At 42.2% G+C, this 26,704-nt stretch overlaps 2 protein-coding genes across 2 annotated transcripts in view; one reads left to right on the plus strand and one right to left on the minus strand.

The window, feature by feature from the left end:
* Positions 1 to 8,508, minus strand: part of LRRC9 (leucine rich repeat containing 9) — an 83,634-nt gene extending 75,126 nt beyond the window's left edge. The window contains exon 1 of the mRNA XM_075193402.1: positions 8,275 to 8,508. The gene's annotated coding sequence lies outside the window, so the exon portion shown is untranslated. The remainder of the gene's footprint in view (positions 1 to 8,274) is intronic.
* Positions 8,509 to 19,260: 10,752 nt separating this feature from the next.
* RTN1 (reticulon 1) overlaps positions 19,261 to 26,704 on the plus strand; it is a 161,637-nt gene continuing 154,193 nt past the window's right edge. The window contains exon 1 of the mRNA XM_075192432.1: positions 19,261 to 19,612. Within this exon, the coding sequence (XP_075048533.1) occupies positions 19,438 to 19,612 (175 nt within the window). The 5' untranslated portion in view covers positions 19,261 to 19,437. The remainder of the gene's footprint in view (positions 19,613 to 26,704) is intronic.

Here is a 26,704-nt window from a genome sequence, read left to right on the forward strand (position 1 = left end):
TTAGGGCTAGATTTACTAAGGTTTAAAAAAGTGGTCATGTTACCTATAGCAACCAATCAGATTCTAGCTGTCATTTTATAGAAAGTACTAAATAAATGAAAGCTAGAATCTGATTGGTTGCTATAGGCAACATCCCCACTTTTTCAAACCCGCAGCTTAGTAAATCTAGCCCTTAAAGTAGACAGTAAATGTGAAAAAAAAACTGATGGCCTTAGAACGCCAGTGGGAAGAAGACCCATGGTACTCAGTCCAGGGACTCCAGACACAGATAAATCAGACAGGGGTATGGCGAAGAATACTTGTGATGTATTCCATGTGGTAGACCTGCCATATACAATTAATAATACATGGGAGAGGGGGTGGCTCTGGGTTTTTCCAGAAGAGGGCGATTTGGCATTTCACGACACTAAGGATGTGTGTGATGGTTTTTTTTGTGTGTTTGGGGACACGAACAACGCGGCCCGCCCACCATTATCGTTACTCTGTGAGTCTCAAGCAAGACCCTTCATTGAAATTACCATACGAACGGTAATAGTGAATCAATTTAATTCCCCAATAGGAATAGAGCGGGGGAGCAGGGAGTAAGAGAGAGAAGCGGGGAGAGAATTGAGTGATATTGAAAATTAAGCGGTGGATAGAGTCCCAGAATGGGGTCAGTTTTGGACAATGCCACCAGATATGGGACAGGGCACCCACTCGTCTGTACAGGCGCCAGAACTGTTCTCAGTTTTTTAAGTATCTGTGGCTGGGTAATAACACATGGTTGTCTAGTCAGACATCTCTGATTATACCCTCAAAGAAAGGGGACAAAACCAGGTCTTTGAAACATTCCTTAACCACTTGTTTACTTAGACACAGTGACTCCTGTCCCATAAATATTTATTCACGTCTATGGCAAGTTGCTATAATAAACCTTTATAGCAGCATGTTAGAGGTCTGTGGCTTGTCTTGACACCTATTGCTAATCAAAAAGTGATTTACAACCTCCATTCATGCTCCATCAAACACCATACACAGGTATGTTTCCAATTAATATTATTCATTATTATAATATATATTTATATATTAAAATGTACATTTTATATTTATATTATTTTAGATTTAGAAGGCTTCACAAAATATTCAGTGCAGACACACTTTAAAAAGCATAGTCGTTATGTAACGCAGGATCATGCCGCTGAGCTTACAATTAAATGTGGAAGTGGAGAATTATAATAATATTTAAGAGAGGAGGATGCAAGGAGTGGGTATGAGTAATGCAGATGCTAATTACACATGAAGGCCGGAGTGAGGTTGATTGCTAAGTGAAATGAGTAGTATGGGGAGCTTGGAAGAGTGTAAAATAGCAGGTGATTATGGAGGTGAAAGAAGTCAAGTTTACGTGGTATTTGTCATACCTGAATTTAGACGTGTGTAGTGTATGACTGCTGTCCACTTCACTCCACTTTCAACTCCATTCATATAACTTAAGAAGATGGCTTTAGAAGCAGAACATCAAAGCAGACCTCTATTTGGAGGCTTGCTGAAATATCTAGCAATAACACATAGCAAACACACAGTGTATGCTGCTGCTGGGTGAGTCTACATAATTGGCAAAACAATCATCAACATCATCATCAGTTATTTATATAGTGCCACTACAGAGAACTCACTCAGTCCCCATTGGAGCTAACAGTCTAAATTCCTTAACAAACACACACACACACACACACACACACACACACACACACACACGTCCTCACCTGAGTTAATCTCCTTCTCTGATCAGCACCTGCACCTATTCCACTGCCTTATATACCCAACCCAAACATTGCTCCTTGCAGTTCATCAATTGTTGCTGCTTCTGGTCTCTGTCAGTACGCCTGTGGTACCTGTGCCTGCAGACTCTTGCTACTACCTGGTATCCAGCACCAAGCTTTCCAGCTTACCTGGACCTCTATGCGATCTGTGCATCCAGATCATCTCACCTGCTTGGTATCCAGCCACAAGCTTCCCAGCTTACCTGGACCTCTATGCTATCTGTGCATCCAGATCATCTCACCTGCTTGGTATCCAGCCACAAGCTTCCCAGCTTACCTGGACCTCTATGCTATCTGTGCATCCAGATCATCTCACCTGCCTGGTATCCAGCACCAAGCTTTCCAGCTTACCTGGACCTCTATGCTATCTGTGCCTCCAGATCATCTCACCTACCTGGTACCCAGCCACAAGATTCCCAGCTTAACCTGCATACTCTTGACCTCCTGACTATCCAGTACTCGTGTTATCTGCCTTTTCATTTTCTACATCTCAGTTTTACCTGTACGTTCACTGTGTAAATAAATCACCTTGTTTCATTTACATGACTCTCTGTGGTGTTTCTACTAAGAATCATAACATGTATGTGTTAAAGATTCTACATTTTTAAGTTGATTTCTATTATTTTATGGAAATATTATAATTTATTATTATATTATTACTTTCCAGAAGTTGCCTGTACACTCTCCCCGCAATATTAATTTTCTTAATATTAGTACATTCATTACTATGACTTTTTATAGACGGATATCAATACAGATTGGTTGAGGACAGCAGACATGATTTATCGGACACTTAAATGGTTTTGTATTAACAAATACGGTTTGTAACAAAAACAGATAAACATATGTATTTAAGAAATAACATTCGTTATTTACAATAACTTTTAGATATATTTAACCGTCCAGTATTTTTAAATGGCAGCAGCTCAATCTACTTCAATAAATGAAATGTAATATTAACCTAAAACAAATTACACCTACTTAGAGCAAACTGTTTATACATGACAGAAAGATATACATATACATCCTTCCCTAATAAGATGACTTTCTTTCAGACTAATCACTGTGTTGTACCAATCATGTGACCGGGAAGCTGATTTAAAGGTTCCTGGTCAAAGAGCTGGAAACAGGATGTAGGTGACTGCTTGGTTGCAGCGGTTGTAAGCACAATGCACACTCGCCACTTTGCTAAGCTGCTATTATAAGTCATTCCAGGCAAACACACCACCTGACAGGAAGTATATATACATGGCTGGTCAGAAAATGGTACAAATAAGAAAACATATAATGCTACATTTAAAAAAAAAAGAATATGTTTTGCACTAAATTGTCTTATCCAGTATGATCCATGATATAATAGAATTGGCAATTCTATTATTAAATGGTTTATTTTAAAATCTAAACAGTATATAAGTGAAGTGAACATTCCACACATCATTTCACTAGTAACCAATGATATCCGTGTGACCACTGTTGTGCCTCTGAGTGGACAATTATTAGTTCCAGAATGCCAACCAAATTGGCACAACTGAACTAAACGTCTGGATTCCTCACTATCCAAGTCCACTTTAACATCAATGACAGCAATAATCCGGTTACATACTTAAAATGCTTTATTTTTAGTTTTAGATGGAATCAGGTGACCTGAAATAAGAGCGACTGTACTAATAGGCCTCTATGACGCTGGAAGAGATCCGGCTATGTGGCCTGAATGGGTGGATCGTGCCCAATTTGGACACTGACGTGTGATACAGTTGGCTTTGATCCTTTCGCTATGTGCCTAGGCCAAGCGGCTGGATTGTATTGTGTGTGGCTGGCATAAAGAATACTGGCATGATACCCAAAACAGATAATGAAGCAGGGGAAAAATACTCAATTAATTTTTCAGAAGTCTAGACCTCAGCATATTTCAGAATCTGCTGTAATCTCTGCCAGGCCATTGAGATGATCTCGTGATATAGAAGATACGTCTTAATTAACTCAAAACGTGAGAATCTTCTTACTGAAGCTATTGTAACAGGTACACTCAGAAGATTCGCAAAACACTTTGGTTATAGATCCAAAAAGATTTTGCTGTAAAGATAATTGAACCCACAGCAGAATTAAGTGTATACTGTTTAACTAACACAAGGGAACATGTCATTACTTCATGTGACATTTGTATTTTTGTCATTTTGAATCAGTAGTGTGTAAATGCTTAAGATCAGCGGTTCCCAAAGTGTGCACCGCGGCTCCCAGGGGTGCCGCAGCGCTGTCACAAGGGTGCCGCAGCCAGGGGACGATAAAAACAACTTACCAATCCGGCGGCGCAAGGGACCCAGCACCCTCCTCGCTTCTAAACGAATGTCGGGCGTGATGACATCACGTCCGACATATTCAGTGAGAAGCGGCAGGAGAGAGGAGGATGCTGAGTCCCGGGCGCTGCCGCATTGGTAAGAAGATAGAAGAGAAGACAGAACAAATAGAAGAAAGAAGGCCAAGTATGGTAAGTAAAGAAACCGAGGGGAAGGTGAAAGGAAACAGCAGGGGCAGACGGTGCGTGGATCATGAAGGGCAGATGGTGCGTGGATCAAGAGGGGCAGACGGTGGTGCGTGGAAGAAGAGGGGCAGACGGTGGTGCGTGGAAGAAGAGGGGCAGACGGTGGTGCGTGGAAGAAGAGGGGCAGACGGTGGTGCGTGGAAGAAGAGGGGCAGACGGTGCTGCGTGGAAGAAGAGGGGCAGACGGTGGTGCGTGGAAGAAGAGGGGCAGACGGTGCTGCGTGGAAGAAGAGGGGCAGACGGTGCTGCGTGGAAGAAGAGGGGCAGACGGTGCTGCCTGGAAGAAGAGGGGCAGACGGTGGTGCGTGGAAGAAGAGGGGCAGACGGTGCTGCCTGGAAGAAGAGGGGCAGACGGTGGTGCGTGGAAGAAGAGGGGCAGACGGTGCTGCGTGGAAGAAGAGGGGCAGACGGTGCTGCGTGGAAGAAGAGGGGCAGACGGTGCTGCGTGGAAGAAGAGGGGCAGACGGTGCTGCGTGGAAGAAGAGGGGCAGACGGTGCTGCGTGGAAGAAGAGGGGCAGACGGTGCTGCGTGGAAGAAGAGGGGCAGACGGTGCTGCGTGGAAGAAGAGGGGCAGACGGTGCTGCGTGGAAGAAGAGGGGCAGACGGTGCTGCGTGGAAGAAGAGGGGCAGACGGTGCTGCGTGGAAGAAGAGGGGCAGACGGTGCTGCGTGGAAGAAGAGGGGCAGACGGTGCTGCGTGGAAGAAGAGGGGCAGACGGTGCGTGGATGAAGAGGGGCAGACGGTGCTGCGTGGATGAAGAGGGGCAGACGGTGCTGCGTGGAAGAAGAGGGGCAGACGGTGCGTGGAAGAAGAGGGGCAGACGGTGCGTGGAAGAAGAGGGGCAGACGGTGCGTGGAAGAAGAGGGGCAGACGGTGCGTGGAAGAAGAGGGGCAGACGGTGTGTGGATGAAGAGGGGCAGACGGTGCGTGGATGAAGAGGGGCAGACGGTGCGTGGAAGAAGAGGGGCAGACGGTGCGTGGAAGAAGAGGGGCAGACGGTGCGTGGATGAAGAGGGGCAGACGGTGCTGCGTGGAAGAAGAGGGGCAGACGGTGCTGCGTGGAAGAAGAGGGGCAGACGGTGCGTGGATGAAGAGGGGCAGACGGTGCTGCGTGGAAGAAGAGGGGCAGACGGTGCGTGGAAGAAGAGGGGCAGACGGTGCGTGGAAGAAGAGGGGCAGACGGTGCGTGGAAGAAGAGGGGCAGACGGTGCGTGGAAGAAGAGGGGCAGACGGTGCGTGGAAGAAGAGGGGCAGACGGTGCGTGGATGAAGAGGGGCAGACGGTGCGTGGAAGAAGAGGGGCAGACGGTGCGTGGATGAAGAGGGGCAGACGGTGCGTGGATGAAGAGGGGCAGACGGTGCGTGGAAGAAGAGGGGCAGACGGTGCGTGGAAGAAGAGGGGCAGGCGGTGTGTGGATGAAGAGGGGCAGACAGTGCGTGGATGAAGAGGGGCAGACAGTGTGTGGATGAAGAGGGGCACAGTGTAAAGGTGAAGGGGCGCAGTGCGATGATTTTTGTACATGTTGTTGTTTTATTTTGTTTGATCTTATTCCTCTTAATATTAGCTGTAAATTATTCTTTGACAGAAATATAATTGAAGAAAAAAAATATTTTCCCTTGGATTTATGTATATTATTTTTGCAAACAACTTACTAAGTATTTCTGTCCTGACCTTATTATGTTATTTGACTCAAATACTTAAAAAACGGGACTGATCTGTAATTATTTTGGAGGGGTGCCTTGAAAAAATTTTGGAGACTCAGCTAAAAAACAGGTACTTAAGAAAAATCGGGAACTTGAATAGTCCGCATCTGAGTTGGCTCTCCCTCGGCACGCACGTACTGTACATTGCCTACATTCATCCTCTCCTTTCCATCCTCTATTCTGCCCTTCAAGTTGTAGACAGTAGTATCACTTGCATTCAGTTCCAATATATAAATGAACGTACAGCTTGGTAACTTGAAGTAAGCCTCATATTTATATGTATGACATGAGATGTGATAACTCTTATTCATCATATGACCAGTGGGAGAAGAGATTTTAATATAACAGGACCACTGAAAACCTGCACTATTGCAGCTACAACCAACCTCAGTTTTTGGAAATTATGTTATTTATTCATATAGGCACTATGAGTAAACTCTATTCCATGAAATAGACACTGACAAAAGGTAGATACACTAAGAGCCAGGTAAACTTATCCCATAGAAAGCACTATGCAGAAATAGATACCACTGCTGGTCACAGTCAATCAAGCAGGTAATTACATTAATGTCACGATTAAACACAATACACACCCTCCAGCTGTCCATCCTTTGGAGTGCCAATCTCGCTTTTGGACTATAATCCCCCTATCCATTTCCCTTTTTAGGTCTGATTTGTAGTTCTTTTGTAAAACACCGGCTCCCAAATGCAATATGAGAGTATCTACACTTTGTAGTATAATGGAATAGCTTTGTGGTCTTTATAGCTGGGTATAATTCATACTTTATTTCAATTTGTATCGGAATGTTTTTACTTATGTGACTATGAATGTAAGAAAAGTGTATCTGTTTTTAAGGCTGGTACATTTAAACCCCATTTGTCTTACTGCTCCTCCTCAACAGACATGTGTGGCAAAAGCTAAACAGCAGAACAACATACTGTATATGAGAGAGGCGTATATAATCGAACCAAGCAACATACTGTATGAAAGGAGTATATAATAGCGCCCAGCAACATACTGTATGAAAGAGGAGTATATAATAGCGCCCAGCAACATACTGTATGAAAGGAGTATATAATAGCGCCAAGCAACATACTGTATGAAAGGAGTATATAATAGCACCAAGCAACATACTGTATGAAAGAGGAGTATATAATAGCGCCCAGCAACATACTGTATGAAAGAGGAGTATATAATAGCACCAAGCAACATACTGTATGAAAGGAGTATATAATAGCGCCCAGCAACATACTGTATGAAAGGAGTATATAATAGCGCCAAGCAACATACTGTATGAAAGGAGTATATAATAGCGCCAAGCAACATACTGTATGAAAGAGAAGTATATAATAGCGCCCAGCAACATACTGTATGAAAGAGGAGTATATAATAGCACCAAGCAACATACTGTATGAAAGAGGAGTATATAATAGCGCCCAGCAACATACTGTATGAAAGAGGAGTATATAATAGCGCCCAGCAACATACTGTATGAAAGGAGTATATAATAGCGCCCAGCAACATACTGTATGAAAGAGGAGTATATAATAACGCCCAGCAACATACTGTATGAAAGAGGAGTATATAATAGCGCCCAGCAACATACTGTATGAAAGGAGTATATAATAGCGCCCAGCAACATACTGTATGAAAGAGGAGTATATAATAGCGCCCAGCAACATACTGTATGAAAGAGGAGTATATAATAGCACCAAGCAACATACTGTATTACATTGTTATAACAAATACCATAACTTACAAATCCATTCCTTTGTTAAAACAACAATATAAAACTACATCACATGAAAGTTATATTAAACTACATCACACTGTATACAAAGGGAATTAAGCACAATTATTGCGGTTTTGTATATATATATATATATATATATATATATATATATATACACAAGAATACACATATTTAAAAAGGTCTTATACTTTTTGCAAACATGTATGTGAATGACTTACATTATCATTATAAATACTAATGTTCCTATTCACCTCCCCTAAGATTATTGATCATCAATCTGCTACTAAACCACATTCACAGTTTTAATTATAAATAACGTACATGATGTGGCTGAGACTAAATAAGTCTGGGCCACTTGTTGCTCTCCAGCTGCTGTGGAACTACAAGACCCAACATGCCATCCCTCCCCAGATGTCGGAAATTCTGGGACTTGTAGTCCTACAATAGCTCCTACTACACCACAAGTAGAAGGTCTGACCTGTATGCTGCGCAGTGTGACGTGGTTCTCTGTAAGCTCTGATAAAATGGCCGTCTACATGTCCTGTGTGGGTCCCGGTCCCCCTCGGGAATTCCTCCGTCCGCTCCTATAGACAGGTCCTAGTCTCCCGCACACTTTTTGGATGCACACCCCGGGCCTCTTAGACCTCTCAGCGCATGTTGTGCTCGTTGCCCAGGACACCGTTGCCGTGACAACACAGCGAACACGCCGCAGACAGACAAAATCGCCAATAAAATGGCGTAATCCCACTCCTATCATATAGACAAACACATAAATGCCTTGTACTGCAAAGGTGTGATCCGACCTCACTCCAGTGAAATGCACTTTGCATTGTATCTGTGTCTGTATTTACAGGTGTATATGTCCCCCTTCCAGAAACCAAGGGGTTTTGTCAAGACTGCTTCAGCAGCTATTTAATGACCCATTCTAAGATGATGACTTAAATGCATTACTTAACTCAAGAGCAAAAAAAAAGTTTTATTAAGATGTTAAATTGAATGAAAAAGTGAAATATGATATGTAATATTATCATTTACACTACTTTGATCTGCAAATTAAAACACATGCTGCGTTTGTAATTTATTCTGGAACCCGGTCGAAATTGTTTTCACAAAGTTGTGCTAGTAAAATTTGTTACTAAAGATTTTGTTTTCTTTCAGTTCGCTTTTTAAATTTCTATTTCCATACTGAATAGCAGCACATATTTTCAGTGAGCAGGGGCTGACTGGGCTGGGGGGCATTTTCCACCTAGGCCATACTTACCAACTTTAGAAAGTTGGTTTCCGGGAGCCTGCTGGGGAGGTGGGCGTGATAGGGGACGGGGCTCCAAAATGCGCGTAATTTTGGACCCGCCCCCGTGGTGTAATGATGCACAGGCGTCATTTGACAGCGGGGGGCGGGGCCAAACTCAGCGATTCACCGGGAATTGCGGCGTTTGGGACCTAATTCTGCCAACTTCACTAGGAAGTAGGCACTTCCTAGTGAAGTGGGCAGATCCGGAAGATTGCCACACTCTCCCGGGAGTCTGTGAGACTCTCGCAAAATGCGGGAGTTTCCCGGACATTCCGGGAGAGTTGGCAAGTATGCCCTAGGCCAGTTCCATAGTGGACTACTTTAGGCCAGTCCCATAGCTACCTGCATATTTTTTTTACTTTGAAATGTTCCTAATAGGCTGCTGAGCCAAGTCGTGCAAGCCCTTTTTGCACATTTTGTCTGAGTGAAAAGTGCATGTGTCTGTCATGTTTCGCCACCAACCTTAATTAGCTCCAATATTATTTTGTAAATTCTGTTCATTTGGCTCTTGTTTCTGTATTACACATATCAGGGGACATCATTGAGGCAATGTTTTTCCAAGTGTCACAAGTTTACACTGTCCCAGTGACATTTCTCCAGAAGCACTTTCATATGTTCAGAGCAGACTGATAATTTGCATTCTGTTTTTTTAATAAAGTATTTTGTGCTTCAGTCTGTGTCGTGATTCACCATTTCTTGTCCACTTTGCTTTTAGTTTCATCTGTATCTAATCCTGAATTTATGTTTTGTGCTACTTCCATCTGCACCTTAGATGCAAAATTAACTAAATTAACCCTACTATGTTTGTGCTTCTACATAAAAATACACTAGGCCTGATTCCGATTTGGGCATATGCTAGTTTTGTGTAGCATATTTTACCTGGAATTGGACTGCGTATTGTTACAAAATGAGCATATGCAATTATGTGCAACTCATACTGGAATGCCTCTGACACCTACGACCCCTTGGGACTTGAGAGGTGCATTGTGGGAAAGACGGTGTGGATTAACGTAGCCGATGTACAGTAAGGTTGTGTTCATGCAAAACGTAATTTGCATTACGGGGGCGGGGCCAAAATAACGCAATTGGCCTCGTCCCGCCTCCAAAATGGCGTGATTCACAGAGAATCGCGTTAAATGATGCGATTCTCGGTGTGAGATTGGGATGCGGGAGAAATGCCATCTTGCCCGGGAGCCGGGGAGACTGACCCGAATTTCTGGAGTCTCCCGGACTTTCCGGGAGAGTTGGCATGTATGTTATATATACAGTACATTGTAAATACATTTTTACGTGAAACATTGAGTTTGATTACATATAGTCGGCACATGAGTGGGCTTCATAGGTCCTTCTGCCTGCAGTTAGAAAGGGAAGAGGCGCAGATAGACCATACTTGCCAACATTTTTTTTTCTTTTTCCGGGAGATGCCGGCTGGGACGTGGGCGTGCAGGGGGCGGGGCTGCAAAATCGCGTCATTTTGGCCCCGCCCCCGTGACGGAATGACGCAAATTGCGTCATTTTACAGTGGGGGCGGGGCTAAACGCCGCGATTCCGGGTGAATCGCGGCGTTTAAACTAAATTTTTCCCCCTTCCTATCAGGGAGATTGCCACACTCGTCCGGGAGACTCTCACAAAATGCGGGAGTCTCCCGGACAATCCGGGAGAGTTGGCAAGTATGAGATAGACATGAGATTTTTTTTTTTTTATTAAATGCACATAAGAGACAGATTAATCTCGAAAGACAAGAAAATTGGTGGTGCTTCACACTGGCAGTTCATCCTCATCGCTGTGTGTAGCAGGTACTATCACTGCATATCTGTACATATAGTTATGTCATACTTAAGCAATTCTCCTGCATCCTGCCAACACAGAGTGAAGCAGGCAGTGTGGGGGCCCCGACGACGCGTTTCAAAGTGAATTGTGTCATTTTGGCCGCACTATTGCTTCATTTTTGAGGTGGGGCAAAAATTACACGATTCTGGGCGCCCGCTCCACACTGCTAACTCACCTCCCCCGCGGGATCTCTCAGACGGGAGAAATAAAAAGTTGGTAAGTATGATATACCTTTATAACTCAACATAGGGTTAGTGTGCTTTTAAGATCTTTGTACTTTGGGGGAAAAGCACTAAATAAATAAAATTAATAACATCATCTTAATAATAATGGTTTATACAGTAATAACGTTTTCTAGTTTTTACTGGTACCTCCATATTACGGCCACCAACCAAATGAATGTACCCCTACTTATATATGTTTATGGTTTTGCCCCCTCGTTATTATTGGCATGTGTATATAGGCCCTGTAAACTGTGTTGCCTGGCATCTCTTATACATTTGCCATTCATGGCTGGTAAATATTGTGCTATAACGTAACAATGACATTTTCCAGCAAAGTAAAACTGGATGAAGAAGAAAGAATATAATAATATTACATGACTGGGACTCACACCAGTCAAGGAGTAGTGCCCAGCCACCTGCTGGGACCCAGATGTCAGCCAGCCTAAGCCCCCTGTCTGATCTGTGGATGCCTGCTGGCATGGAGATCTGGCCTCCTTAACAGCTTCTATTTTTTCTATAAAAGACTTTATCTTCAATGCTTCTTATGTAAGATTTACTGAGTACGGTTTTCTTCCCACCTTCTGTGTAATTTTATGTATGTTTTTTTTTAATTTCCCAGGAGTATTGAGTTGTGGAATATGCTGGATTTCTATAATTAGAGGGCTTTAGTGGTAGTAGTCATAGTAATAATATTAAGAATAATAAAAATACTGATAATCAGTGGTCGAAGTGGAAATTTTGAAGTGACGGCATGGAAAATGTAAGTGGATAAAATACTACAAAGGGGTCTATTTATTAAAGTGTGACAGGGCCGTAACTAGGGTTGTGCAACAGGGGCGACCGCCCATGGTGCAACGCTGAAGGGGGGCGCAATTTAGGAATATTTTAGGTTCATTTGGTTAAAATTGAGGGCTAGGGGGGCGGCATTTGTCTTTCTCGCCCCAGGCGCTAGAATTCTAAGTTACGGCTCTGTAGTGCGATCAGACATTAATACAGGTGAAACTGACGTGTTCTCCATAAAATGGCCATCACGAAATTTATGAAGGGTTTATAGCTGGAGAAATTAAAGATTTCTTAACCCAGTCCCCATAAATTAATATGGGGACTGTGAAGTTCTGCAATTCATTAAGCTTTGAAAAACTCTGCTATTTGCAGCAAGGTGACGCCATCCCAGGATGAAGCCTCTCCGGCTTTGCTGGATCCCTCACCTGTGGAAGCACTATGTGCATAGCACTTCCTCCGTTCACCGGCAGCGCCAGGTTGTCGGTCAATAATAAAAAGAGTTTGTGCTGAAGGGGGAGGGGACCCCAGACAGCAGTTTATCATTTGGAACTAGAATGACCATTTCTTCAAGCATCTTGAGTATGTTAGAATTAACCAGACAGAAAAGCTTCTCCTTGTTTACCGTGCCCCTGGACCGTTGGAGACTGACGCCTCTGGCGAAGGCTTCCTTATACAAAAGTACCATCACAGTCCTCCTTTTGCTATTGCCAAAGCTGACGGTAGCCGGGAATAATGACAGGAAAATATAAACTAAATGTATTTAGGTATTTTTTCCTGAATGAAATATTTAAACAAATAAAATGTTTTTGTTTTTTTTTACATATTTTTATTTTTTTTCCTAAGTGGAACTGACATCCCAAGTCCGGGCTTCCAGTTCCACTGCACTTGCGTGAACAGACGAGCTGGGCCTAGAAGCGGTAATTTCAGCCTTACCGCTGCCAGCCAGAAAATGTATGTTATCACCACACATTGACTAATAGGGGCTCATGACTGAAAAACAAAATATAAATATAATTTAAACCAACTCTCAGGGGTAAATTTATCAAGCTGTGGGTTTAAAAAAGTGGAGATGTTGCCGATAGCAACCAGTCAGATTCTAGTTATCATTTAATAAGTACATTCTACAAAATGGCAGCTAGAATCTGATTGGTTGCTATAGGCAACATCTCCACTTTTTCAAAACCGCAGTTTGATAAATTTACCCCTTGGTCTCTTCACACGTCCCAACTATTGCCCAGGTCCACTGTATTGCTAAAGGTCCATCACATACCAAGACCTGCTCCATCTCAAAACAATATCCAGCACTGCAACACATTCATTACATCTTTAGCAATTTAACACAGGTTCCTGAACTATACAGTATATGCATTGCTTTTATCCTCAGCAGCTGCCAAACCCAATTGCTGCTTGAATAAATCAATACGCAGCCAGACCTTAGAGGCCCATGTCTCTCCTCTGGTTTCTGGGCTCCTTAGCATGTGTCTCGTAACCAATGAGGTACTCTATTCCTTGGTTTAAATATTGACTATAATGGACAACGGCAGAGCCTCCAGCACATAAAATAAAACCTAATACATCTAAATATACAAGCAGGGTCGGTTACATGACCATTTACCAATGATCTTTAGCAGGAGGTTTTATATTTTGTTGTGTTTCACCACAGAACGATTGTTACTTTGTCACAAATAAGATTATGACACCTAAGCCTATTACTGCAGATTCCTATCAAGGGAGTAATCTTTTGCATTGCTCTCTAAGGACACAATTAAATAAAAATAAATTCCTATTTATTTGATTAACTTTCCCGTTTTAATATTAATAAACACATTTGGTTACATAATGTAAACATACTACTAATATAAAGGAGCAGTGTATACATATATCAATACCCTACCAAAAAATAAGTAAACTAAACTGTCTCCTTCAGAATATGTTTTCAGGAGTTATATAGTATTTTCAAATCCACTCTCATATACATTATATATATATATATATATATATATATATATATATATATATATATATAATTGCCTGAATACATTTCATGAGACGTGTGTGAGTCATAATGTTCTAATACTAAACTTATAATAACTTTTTTTCATGTTTAAGGACACATAACCTTATTTTTCCTGACAAAGTGAAAAAGAGAACAGACATTAAGATTCTAGGTTAGGTTTTTTCTCCCCCTACTGTCCTAATAGAGCCCAAACAGTGCATGTTTCAGAAGTCCTCTCACAGATGACGCGTTTGGGTTGAATCATGCACTGAGTCACCCAGTGTAACATACTCTTATCCTGAGGATCTCTTAAATAGCTGCACTGGGTTCCCTAATGACTGACACTGGGAAGACCTGTTCAAAATTATAACCATCTTTTTCTGTAAAATGCACAATGATTTTGACGGTTATGTCTAAGCAACAGATACTATGTAACCTCGTTGTCTTGCCCAAATCATGCTTTTAGCAGCCTATATATTTTTTTACTTGAGCTTGTTTAAAAAAACAAAAATTGCTGAGGTAGCTGAGTGTTATTTAGATGCTCTGGTGGGTGTTACTGGTGTGAAGCTATAATACTTACAGTGGTGGAACTACCATTGTTTAGCTTTGGCGTTTCAGTTCCACTATTAAGATTAAAAAAATTGAAATAAAGTATAACAACAAATAAACACAAAGACAACATTATATAATCTATAGCTTATATTATATATAGTTGTTTTTTTATGTACATTGACTTACTATTTACATATTATTATTTATTTGAATAATAATATAATTTTAACATTACTACATTAAAAATGTTTTATTTTAGCAATAAAGCATATTAATACTTTTGCTCTGGTAATGCAATCTGGATATGGTGTTAACAGAACATGTACAATGCTGTACAAGTACCAGTGGAACACTTGATTAATGCTTCAGAAAAAAACACTGACAAAGAAAACACTTTGCTGGCAAAGGGGCTTTTCGTCCTCTCATAAATAGCTATACACAGTTTATCACGAGGTCACTTATTAATAGGTGCAAATGTGCAGCCACCTTTAGCAACCAGTAAAACATTTACTTTCATCAGTCCAACGTGCAGTGCACTGATAAAAACCTATCTGCTGATTGGCTGCTGTGGTTTACTGTATATTTATGATTCTGGAGCTATGTTAGTAAATAACTCGCCAGTCTATAATGTAAATGACCCATTAGTCTATTACAGTCAAGTATCATAGATATAAGAAAAAAACAAACCGGTTTATGTGAAGAAAAATTGAGTCTTTGCATTTTCTTGCTTTTTTAATGAGTTTTGTTTATTCTGTCAGTGGGAAACAAAATATGTATTGCTATAACATGGATTAAGAACATCCCTAATAATACAGATGCCTATAATTAGATATGGGACAAGGATACCGCAAACATGAGAGCTCCACCCACGTTATCAGTAGCCACACCCATTTATAGCTAAGAAAGTTATCTACATATACAGGAAGTACATCTACTTATAACACTATTTATACCATCTCTAAAGATAGCCACAACAGTGGCGGAATTACCGGCACTACAAGGGGGGCTCTGAGGTGTGGGAGGCTGGCAATGTTTTGTCGACCCCGCCTCTGCTCTCAAACGAGGTCAGGTGCATGCATAATAAAGCCCTAGGCCAGAGAGAACATAGTGTAGTCTCAAGCTGAATCTACTAATTTATATTTTGGACATGTTGTATTGCAGGTGCTGTGCTGGTTAGACTGAGGTGGGGGAAAACTTTCCCGAAATTTCATAGAGACTGCCAAATTTCTGGTAGTTTTCCCTGACCCCGGAGAGCAGGCCTTTCTCCTGGAAGTGGGTGAACCAGGTCCTCAGTGACGAGATTTGCAGAAAAATTTCTGCATTTTGGCCCCACCAAAGCACAAGGATTACGTGATTGCAGTGTTTTGTTAGAGGGGTGGGGCCAAAATGATAAAATTTGCTACACCCCGCCCCCTGTTCTTGCCACTTGACCTCCCCTCCAGGATCTCCTGGAGGGAAGATTTATAAAGTTGCCAGGTATGATGTTTTATTAAAAATAAACATACAGACACAGTGACAAGTTCATTTTAAGTAAAACTAATACCATGAAGTGATAATACACAACCAGATCATTTTTCCACCACTCATTGTTAGTTTCTTCTGGATGCTTGTAGAGAGTTGTAGACTTCCGAGAATGGCAACTACTGAGTAAGGCTCCCGATCTTATGAGAACAGGGGCAGCAGACTGCCATGTCATGTGACCTCCTCTGCATGTTACAGGCAGGTCACTCTTCTTACCCTGTGCTCACCCTTCTTCCTCTGTGCAGCCTATTTGAATGCTGGAAGGCTGCACAAGCAGTTCCCCCGAGAATCACATCACGGAGGCTCCAAATCCTGCCCAGATGCGGGAGAATGCCCTGCTCTCCCGGGAGTCCGGGATACTTACCCGGATTTCGGGAGTCTCCCGCACATTCCGGGAGAATGGACAAGTGTGGGTAAAATCTCATATGGAAATCAAGTGCTTGCTCCTGAAACTACAATGATTTTACTAAAATGTAATAATAACTATATTTATAAGTTAGATTAAGGGAAACAGTGAGACGCAGCAGATAGTATGTATATAGGAACCAGGGGCGGATCTAGGAAATTGTTATAACGGGGGTGATTTAGAGGTGCAATTTAGGCCCCGTCCCCTTTCTGACTTCCGAGGCTGCCGGCGGCTGCACAGTATGTGCAGGTCCGTTCGGCAGTGACAGGCAGGGACAGTGTGCTGCCTGCCCGCTCTGATTGGACGGGCGGGCAGAACACTGTCCCTGCCGTGCGCACCTGCACATACTGTGCAGCCGCCGGCAGCAAGCCCCTGCTAGGGGGGGCGATTGCCCCGATCGCCCCCCCTGATCCGCCACTGATAGGAACCCCCCTACTACATTACAGAGTATGTTTTTCCTCACCAAGCTTGGATCGTATTCATTTTAAATAGGGTTTATGACATGATTACATTGATTGTATTTCCATATGGTAATTTGCCATGGCATAATAATCTTAACTGTACATATGTAACTTGTTTTCAGCCACCAAATAGCCAGAAATGATACTGAAAAAAAAAATTGGAATGAGAGGACACTATCGTTCCACTAGTATTTCTAATGTTGTTTGAAATTGCAATCAACCACTTGTGCGGAGTGCTTTAAACATTTTTCAAATAGGTAGAAAATGAGAGAAAAAATACAATGTCTAATGCACTAAAAAGGATATCACATATTACTCTGCAGATCATACAAATAAACAATAGCATACAGATAGTAGTGTGTGTAAAAAAAACCCTAATATTAATAGTCAGAATGTTATAATTATTAAAATATAACTATACACACATTGAATAGATTTGTGTTAATTTGACTGTTAATTAATTCTACTCAATTTCCTTTCATCTGGCTGTTGTTACACAGTGGCCCACACAGTAATACTGCAGACGAGTTGTCTAGCCAAAGCTTTAGTATGTCGTCCTGTTGCTATTAGCCGAGCACATTGTGTGCAGTGCAAAACCAGCAGTTGAGAGATGGCAATATTTACCATGAGGAGCAAGTACTAAGTGGCCCAATGCAACAGTTTCTTGACTTCAGATATATGATGCTCTTTTTGCCCCCTGTCTAATTGTTTGTTGTTTATCTGACCTATGATATTTAATTGTCTTTGCGTTTTTTCTTTTTTGCTCTTCCCTGACCACTTTTCTCTCGGCTGCCTCTGCCCCTTGCCTCATTCTCTGATCTTGGGTACTCTGTGTGCCGGTCTAACTATTCTATTTGCCCTAGTTCATATGTAGCTTAAGGTACAGGTGTCAGGACAACAGTGGTCCCCATTCTCCCAACCAGCACCCTGGGCCATGATCCACCCCTAAAAAAGGGCATGAGTGAATTCAATCCATTAAGTAGCCCCACCCATGTCAGTAGTGTTGCCTATCTATTGGAAGAACCAGTTGTGGGAGTAAAAGGATAGGCCTATCAACAGTCTATCACTTTATTATCACTGCTGTTTCTTCCTATAAGCTGGCATTACTGGGATAGGTCTGATCTGTAGTTACCTAAGCATGGTCGCCATGACTGGAACTATATCACTAGCTTAGTGGTTCTTTCAGGAACGGATGGGATCAGCCGATAGAGCAATTACCCCCATAACTTCCTTGCCAGCCGCAACAGACTAAACAGGGCATTTTACACTTTATTTCAGAAAATCAGAAGAAGCAGGTGCTATTTGCTCCATAGGTTTAGCAATGAGGTCAGCAACCACTTTAGACCTCTGGAAGGAAGAGAATTTACAACAGTACAACAGTCATTGCAATGGGCTGAACACAGAGGCATCCAACTGACACTTATACCTACATATAGATTATAAAACACCAACTTGACAAGTAGGTTTAACAGGGTTTCTTCTCAGTTTCTGAGAAATGTACCCCAGGCAGGGGCAAACGCAGGGTTTGTAGAGGGGGGTTTCCACATCACGCCACCAGTGGGAGTGCCCAGCATGCATGGGGGTGTGGCTATAATATTAGACAGTGCTTGGCTGCTCTCCAACTCTTCCTATCCCCATAATATACAAGGGCAATGCTGCATGCACTACTGTTAGGTGCACGCAGCTCTCCCTTTTCAAGCAGAGCCGTGTGAAGCTGGGGCAGGGTCCAGCCACCTCAATTATACAGTGCCTCAGGCTTGGAGTGGGGTTTCCAGGCACTAAGAAACCCCCCTCGGTTTGCCTATGCCAGGGGTACTTCAGGTTCAAGGTGTATGTCAAATTGCTACATTTAACTAAGAATAACAGATTTGTGCAATAAGTATAAAATAAAAAAGCAGATATGAGATTTTCTTAAACATGTACAGACCTAACAGGCTGCTTTAGTACAATTTTAATCACTGGATTTTATTTTAGATGTGCACGTTGAAACCCCATTTACAGCATCTAAAAAGCCTCTTGGCTCATAGTTTTGAGTCCACAGTAATCTTGCATGCTTAGCAGGGTATGGATTGGTGACTGAGCTTGCGCTAATAATAAAGTCTAATAACCATTAATATAAGCTACATAATTGCTTATGGTTCTGGGCTGAACGTGAAATGATCATGCACTTGTTTCAGGAACAGCAATGCAACAAACAAACGGATTCTGATTAGACCATAGTTTATATATGTTGACACGTTGCAGGCTCCCGTCGTTAACCCTTAAAGGCACGACCAGGCGATGAGCCATCAGCAAAGTGCCCTGTAGCCTCCTGCTGACGACTCCGGCGCCGGAAGGGTTCCAGGGCGGTAGCTTTCTATGCTAAATCCTTTGGTGCGATTGGTCATCCCGGGGCCGTGACGTGGAGGTGGAACTAGTGGGAAACTACACAAGCCATTTCCACCTGCGTAACACTCCAGTGGTTGTGGCATCTTCCAGGAGATACTGCAGCACTGACCTGCCCCCATCCCTCCCTCTCTCTCTCTCTCTCTCTCCCTGCTCCTAGCTGCCGAGAGAAAGCTGCTCTAGACAAAGCCAATGGCTGCTAATCCGGAGGAGCTGAGCGGATGGCTGCAAGGTGATGTGGCGGCTGTGTATGCCAGGGAGGAGGGAGCATCAGCAGGAGGCGCCCGGAGCCCTGTGGACCAGAAAGGGAGCATCAGGGCTCAGCAGGAAGGGCATCGACCCGTTGCCATGGAGACCACATCCACAGGTAAGCAGGGTACCACAGATACCCTCTCATGCCTCATGTATGTATATCCAAACAAGTAACAAGTGTATAATTCGTTATAAAAACACCATAGCCATAATATTATTGTTACTGTAGTTCCCTAAGTGTTGTGCTCAAAACCAATTTGTTATTCAAATAGTTGCAAACTGATAATATTATAAAACATTATCTCATCCAGCCCTCTCATGGTTAGGTGGTATAGACACATATATTTATTTACCCTTATCCTGCATTTCTTCACTTCAGAAATGGTTGAAATGTACCTTTTTAAAGGCGAACTTGGGGTAAATGTAGACTGCAACTAGTAGGCAAATCATTAGTAAGGCATGTTTGATCAATTTATTAGATTGCAGGGATATTTATATTTGCAGTCCTTTAAACAATAAGGAAAACATGCAGATAATCTGTAAATGCAGGTAGGATGGCTATTAAACAAGCAAGACCTACATCCAGCATCTTTTTTTTTTTTGCAAAGCTGTTTCTTAAATCGACTATTTAGTGCAAAGCTTTTCAGTGCCAAAAAAAATCTGAGAAAGTACACCACAGTCGCTGCAAAACACTGCCTGTCAAACTGTCACGCTCATTGTCTTTGAACTGTCACTCTGTACCGCAGATAATTTTAGTAATTTAATTGTAAAGAGAGTTTAGAAATTAAGGTGCAGCAAACATAAAAAAGGGTTGAACTGTGTTGCAGTAGTTTGTCAATTTAACTGTAACACACTTTGTTACCCAGCGACAGAAGGTCTTTCTCACAGTTAGGTTAATTAAGGAATAGTAAGGTAAGATGATCAAGAACTTGTTATAATGTCTTGTAGGAACTGTGCCCTCATTTTTTGTATTCAATCAATGTACATCTGATTAAATGGTTGTTTATGGTTAGTCATTGAATACAACCTATTTTTTGTAGATTGATTTTAATATATATTTCACTGCAACCTTACTTTGACATACTCTAGTGCAATAGAGCAAGGAATGTAGTACAATGTAACTCGTTACAATGCATTTGTCTAAGTGGTTCAGTGTAGTTGTAACTTTAGTTGGTCTTCATTGTTTTTTGTCTTATATATGTAGAATCATGTTCTACTAATCCATTTGGGTTCATAGACCAAAAAAATGTAAATGCACAGTGCAAATGCCATTTCTTCCTGTTTTGTGTCTCCATTCTGTTATGTTTGCACTCCTGTAGCTGTTTCTATGGACATTTTTGCTCCTTATGATGGACAGAGCTATCAGACATGACGTGAGGGGTGGAGCTGGGCACACGTTCCATACGGGAGCTGGCTGGCAAATTTTGGCCTGGAGTCTAGACTTGGCTGAGCAGTCTATTAGAAACATTTTAAAGGGGAAAAAATGTAGGTAACCCATTGACCCAGCCCAATGTAGACCACTAAGGGACCGGTATTGTGGGCAGAAGCCCCCTTGCCCCCAGCCCAGTCAGCTCCTGGTTCCATATATGTGCCTTAATTCGCTCAACAAGTTCGAAAACAATATTTAATTTTGGAAGACACGATATTCCAATGACCTTCAAAGGCAGCACAGTGGCCTAGTGGTTAGCACTTCTGCCTCGCAGCACTGGGGTCATGAGTTCGATTTCCGACCATGGCCTTATCTGTGTGGCGTTTGTATGTTCTCCCTGTGTTTGTGGGGTTTACCTCCGGGTGCTCCGGTTTCCTCCCACACTCCAAAAACATACTGGTAGGTTAATTGGCTGCTATCAAAATTGACCCTAATCTGTCTGTCTCCCTCTCTGTCTGTCTGTCTATGGGCTAGATTTACTAAGCTGCGGGTTTGAAAAAGTGGGGATGTTGCCTATAGCAACCAATCAGATTCTAGCTTTCATTTATTTAGTACCTTCGACAAAATGATAGCTAGAATCTGATTAGTTGCTATAGGCAACATCCCCACTTTTTCAAACACGCAGCTTAGTAAATCTAGCCCTATGTCTGTGTGTGTGTGTTTGTGTGTCTATATTAGGGAATTTAGACTGTAAGCTCCAATGGGGCAGGGACTTATGTGAATGAGTTCTCTGTACAGCGCTGCGGAATTAGTGGCGCTATATAAATAAATGATGACGATGAAGGATTGAGATTGATAATATTTAGAGGCATTATTATCGTGGATTTGTAAGGCGCTACAGTGCTCTGCAGCGCCATACAGTAGCAAAAACAGGACACATATAAAATAGGGACATACAAGACATACAAAATAATTGCAAGCTTGAAAACAAAGGTCACGGAGGACCCTCCTCATTAGATAGCGTTACATTTTAAGTGGAAGAGGGCTCAGCTGAAACAAGAGGAGCATTGGTGGCTCAGAGTGGAGATTGGGACAGTTTTGAGGGTGTATTAGTGTGAGTAGTATCATCGGGGATAAAGTAAGTTCTAAATAAGAGATGGGTTTTCAGAGAGCGTCTAATGATTCCAAGGCTGTGGGATAGCCTGATTGGCAGTGGTAGGGAATTCCATAAGTGGGGAGCAGCATGGGAGACATTCCCATTTTAGTGGGAGTCCGCAGAGACTATCTTACAAAACGGACAGATTTTTTTCATGTCTCCGGTGATGGCGGTAATTGGGTCTAAGCCAATATTCTCAAACTAGGGGGTCTATTTATTAAGGACAGTGCCCCAATAAATAGATGTTCAGTGACAGAAAATGTTTTATCTGGCAATTTATTAAGAAAATGTCACCAGGGAGCAGAGCATCCACAACCTCTCTGCACAAACCAGCTCTAACTTCCATCACTCACATTAGGGCCAGTATGTGGGTTTGACCCAAGGGCAGTAAATATTTGGGGGTGTCTTGTTAAGCAGACATTTTTTCCTGACAATTTAAGAAATAAATCTCTACCAGGGCAGCTAAGTGATGCTCACCTCCCCAGCCACACTGGGTCTTACTGCTCACCTAGCCAGTCCTGGGACCTTATGCGCATGTTTGAGCTGGCGTGCCTGAACTTGGGCATCCAGTTCCAGATACTACAGAAAAAAATCAGTTCCAAATTCTACAGAAAAAATGTATATGAAAGTTAAAAAAAAAAAAAACAACTCCTCTCCCCTCCCCAAAATAAATACTTTATTTTAATAGTAAAGCATTTTTTTTTATATGGGCACCCTCTGCTAATGCCATCCTGAGATGGCATTAACAATCATAGGATAGTAGCAGTGCTTGTACCACTGCTGTTGTTGGTAAACAAGCTTTCACATGCAGCGCAGGAGGCCCTTGGCCTGGCTACCCACCAGCTGGGGATGTTGGTAACTAGGGAGAAGCCCTAAATCCTGAGAAAAATTCCCTTTTAACAGGATTTAGGGCTTATCTCTCTTTAATAAACAGACCCTCGACTTTTTGTAGACATAATCTATACTGGAATCACTTTAATAAGCACAAGTTTCTGTTCAGACAAACAGCAAAAAAGTGGAATGAAGGCGCGCTCCAGTGTAATGCATCTGCAAATATATTACATGTACGGGGAGCCAGGGAGAGGATACAAAATAGGAAGGGATAGGCAAAATATGTACAATTATTCTATAAAAAAATCTCTTAAGGGCCTCATACCTGGCGTTAATTATATGTATTTTACTACTGTTTTAAACACATGCAAACAGGTATAAAATAAACCCATTATTCATAATGATCTCATACCCAGTGTCATTTTTACAAGGGCTCGGGTGTATTCATGTGCATTGCATTTGCATGCTTTTTTCTGAGCACATCTTGTTCCATTCATTTGCATTTACAGCAAGTAATTTCATTGTGGAAGCCCCGGTGATCTCAAAAACTCCAGTAACAAAGGTATGGGAGTGACTTTTATATTGGACATCTGTGTGAACTCATGTTTTTTACTTACATTTTTAATGCAAATGTAACACTAGTGGGTATGCGCCATAAGAAGTATTAATTAAATTAAATTTGAATACTGATAAATTGTATTACAAAATACAGCAATACAAATATAGTATTGTCTAATATAAAAGAAACTTGCTGCAAATGGCTTGATATCAGCACGTATGTGTCCCCAATATAACTGTCAATAATCCATATTAATTCTATATGCCGTCGGAAAATGACTACTATTAGCTAATAATATGTGATCATCTTCTGACTGCGCTAACAGTCCTCAGGAAGTACCCAGGCCCAAAGTCCAATAAACCACACCCAGATTCATCCAAACTCCGCCCATTTTAGATAACACCCTCTGTCAGTAAGCCACTCCCCCTTTCTGAGAGGCAAAATTCTTGACTGTCATGGGAAAATTTAGACTTGCCGCTATGTATATGGGTGGCCAAAGTGCATTGTGACCCTTCACTCCGTTCTCAGCCCAAACAGCAGCATAACAACACATCTGACCAAACCAAACACTTTGAGGGACATATAGAAAGACTGATTGTAATATATTACTCATTTCATTAGTGGCATATAATGAAGTAATATTAGATTGATGTATTTCATGTAACCTGCTCTTATTTGGTGACAATCTTAAAAGTTTTGTAATTAGTGACCAATATCCAACATTCCCCTATGTGCATGTAAACCACTATATAAGACCACTCCATATATTATACGTTTGCAAGTGACACATAGATAATACACTGACACACACCAATCTAAGACACTGACTAAGGTTTCTCAAAGGTGGAAGTGCTGTGTTTTATATATATAAAACACATTCCATTATAATGATTAAAGTTTTCAGCTCTGTTTATCCAGTAATTAACAAGAGTGCTATGTAAACAGATAGAGCAGGTTATCGAAAATACATATGTAAATAGGGCAGTTAAGTGATTGATTCTAATCAGTGGCTTGAGATGTGAAGTACATTGAGCTGTTTGATTGAGTGTAGTTACTTACACTTTGCTACAATTGTTACTTAACTTTTACAGTTCTTCTGCTGCGTATATATTCCAAAATGAGCCTTCATACGGAGTACATAAAAAAGTTGCACAAAAATAGAAAATTATTGGGGAAAAATGCCCTATGTTGTAGAAATTGGTCCGCCAGTTTTTTGTCAATTCCAGCTGACTAGTATCTTGGCTAGTACAAGCAGGGCCGGATTAAGGGAATGGAGGCCCTGGGCTAAGGGGGCTTCCATTCCCCTGTGAGGGACCCCCCCCCCCCCCCGGTGAGCCGAGCCGCGCCGCCCCCCCACGGCACTTACTTCTTTCTCCTCCTTCTCCGGCGCGCTGTGCGCTCTTTACTGAAGAGATCTCGTTAGAGTGAGACTCATGAGACTCATAAGCGTGCCGGGGAAGGACCGCCGTGAAAGTGCTCAGCAGCACTGATCGCGCCGGGGGGCGCCCCCGACCGATCAATACTGCTGCTGAGCACTTTCAAGGGCCCCCTGGATGCCAGAGGCCCCTGGGCTGTAGCCCAGTTAGCCCTATGGTTAATCCGGCCCTGAGTACAAGTGCTTTAATGATGCATTTGTTTGTATGTTGGAAGCACTATTTGCTGTCGATTGATGTCACAACTCTGTTTACTCTTTTAGTATCTGCCCCCCTTTTTTTCCTGTGCACCCTGATTCAAAGCTACGGCGCTTTACTGAGTGCCATCATTACAATTTCATTATTTTGACATATAATTTTATAATGCCATTTTATGGGGTAGTTTCAATTAACAGCTAAGTACCGGAGGAAGCTGGCATAAGGTTTCTCCACGGGATGTTCCTGGTTAAAATCTCCGATCATTTTAGTGGGAGCAAAAATGATGGAAGACTTCTGTACCTTAATTGCTGGTACAGCACACACTATGCAAGATCCCTATGGGGCTCAATTGAATCTGCCTCTATATGTTTTAGGAATCCATAGAATGTTCATATTTGTCACAGAGATTTTCTGCATTATAGCAAGTACGGTATATTAGTATTTCTTAGCATTTTGCTAAGATGCCAAGTCAGTTCTCTCATATGGTTCTGTTTTCTTTTTGTGTTAATGGTGATTAGTTTTATGCTAGTGCTAATTGGTCATTTAAAGCTTGATAGATATCCTAGATTTAAAAATGCTGTTAAATGCAAACGGCTGTCTATTCACTGTGTAGGACGTTATCCACAGACTGGAGTGTGGTACCATCAAAAACTGACATAATAATGTCTTATACATGTGCATGGGTATAAGTCTGGAGGTATACTCAACATAAAACCTCAAATCATTTGAAACTCTAGTATTAATCTGGGTCTGCTGAGGTAGGAAAGCATTGGCGGTTTGTAATGTGTTTTTGAGCACATTAAAATGAAGTTGTATATTGTTTCTGTTCGATGGAAACAAATGGTGCGGTCTTTATTGGGAGTACTTAGTGCAGTCACGTCCACCAAGAGAAATATTGGGCCCCGATACAGCAAGTTCTTGTGGCCCCGCCCATAGCCTCCAGTGGAGGCAGGGCAACACCAGGTTGGTGACTCCTCCCACCACACAGGCAGGCCTGGGCCCCATCTCGACTCACCGAATAGCTATATGAATATCATACTTACCTTTTCCATTGTGTATTAAGTGCACCACAGAGTGTACACTGAAGTCTGCTCCTTTGTAATTTCCATAGCATAATATATGTTTCACTTGATTTATTTGGATGTAAAATGAATGGGGAGTGTAAGCGATTGCCCTATTGCGCTGATCCTATCCCTGGCACCTCTTTTTCACTCTGCCGCCAGCCACAAGCGAGGGCCCTAAAGTTGCACCTGTGATGAGTAAGGCTTAGCACAGTACCCAAAACAGGAAGGATGGGGGCTTAGTAGATTTGGCTCTTGCTTTGCGCATACCTCCCAACTGTCCTGATATTGGCGATTCCTAAAGCTGGGAGATATGGCTTTGCGTGCTGCGGTAGGAGAGAGGAAGGGGAAAAGGAAGCGGATGTATGGAGGATGAGGGAATAAGATCACGTTTAGCATTTACTTACCAGACCGCAAGTTACTGAGCAGAGGCTCTCTGACTGGATAAACTGTGAGCCAATATGTAATAGTATTGTATTCCCTACATAGGCTTGCATACCTCACAACATTTAGAACCCCAAAAGCAGGACAAAATAAGCCCCACCCATGAACCACCAAACCATGCCCACAAATGAACATATTTGCATAAAACTCCACCCA

The sequence above is a fragment of the Mixophyes fleayi genome, chromosome 12 (genome assembly GCF_038048845.1).
Source record: "Mixophyes fleayi isolate aMixFle1 chromosome 12, aMixFle1.hap1, whole genome shotgun sequence".
Classification (NCBI taxonomy): Eukaryota; Metazoa; Chordata; class Amphibia; order Anura; family Limnodynastidae; genus Mixophyes; species Mixophyes fleayi.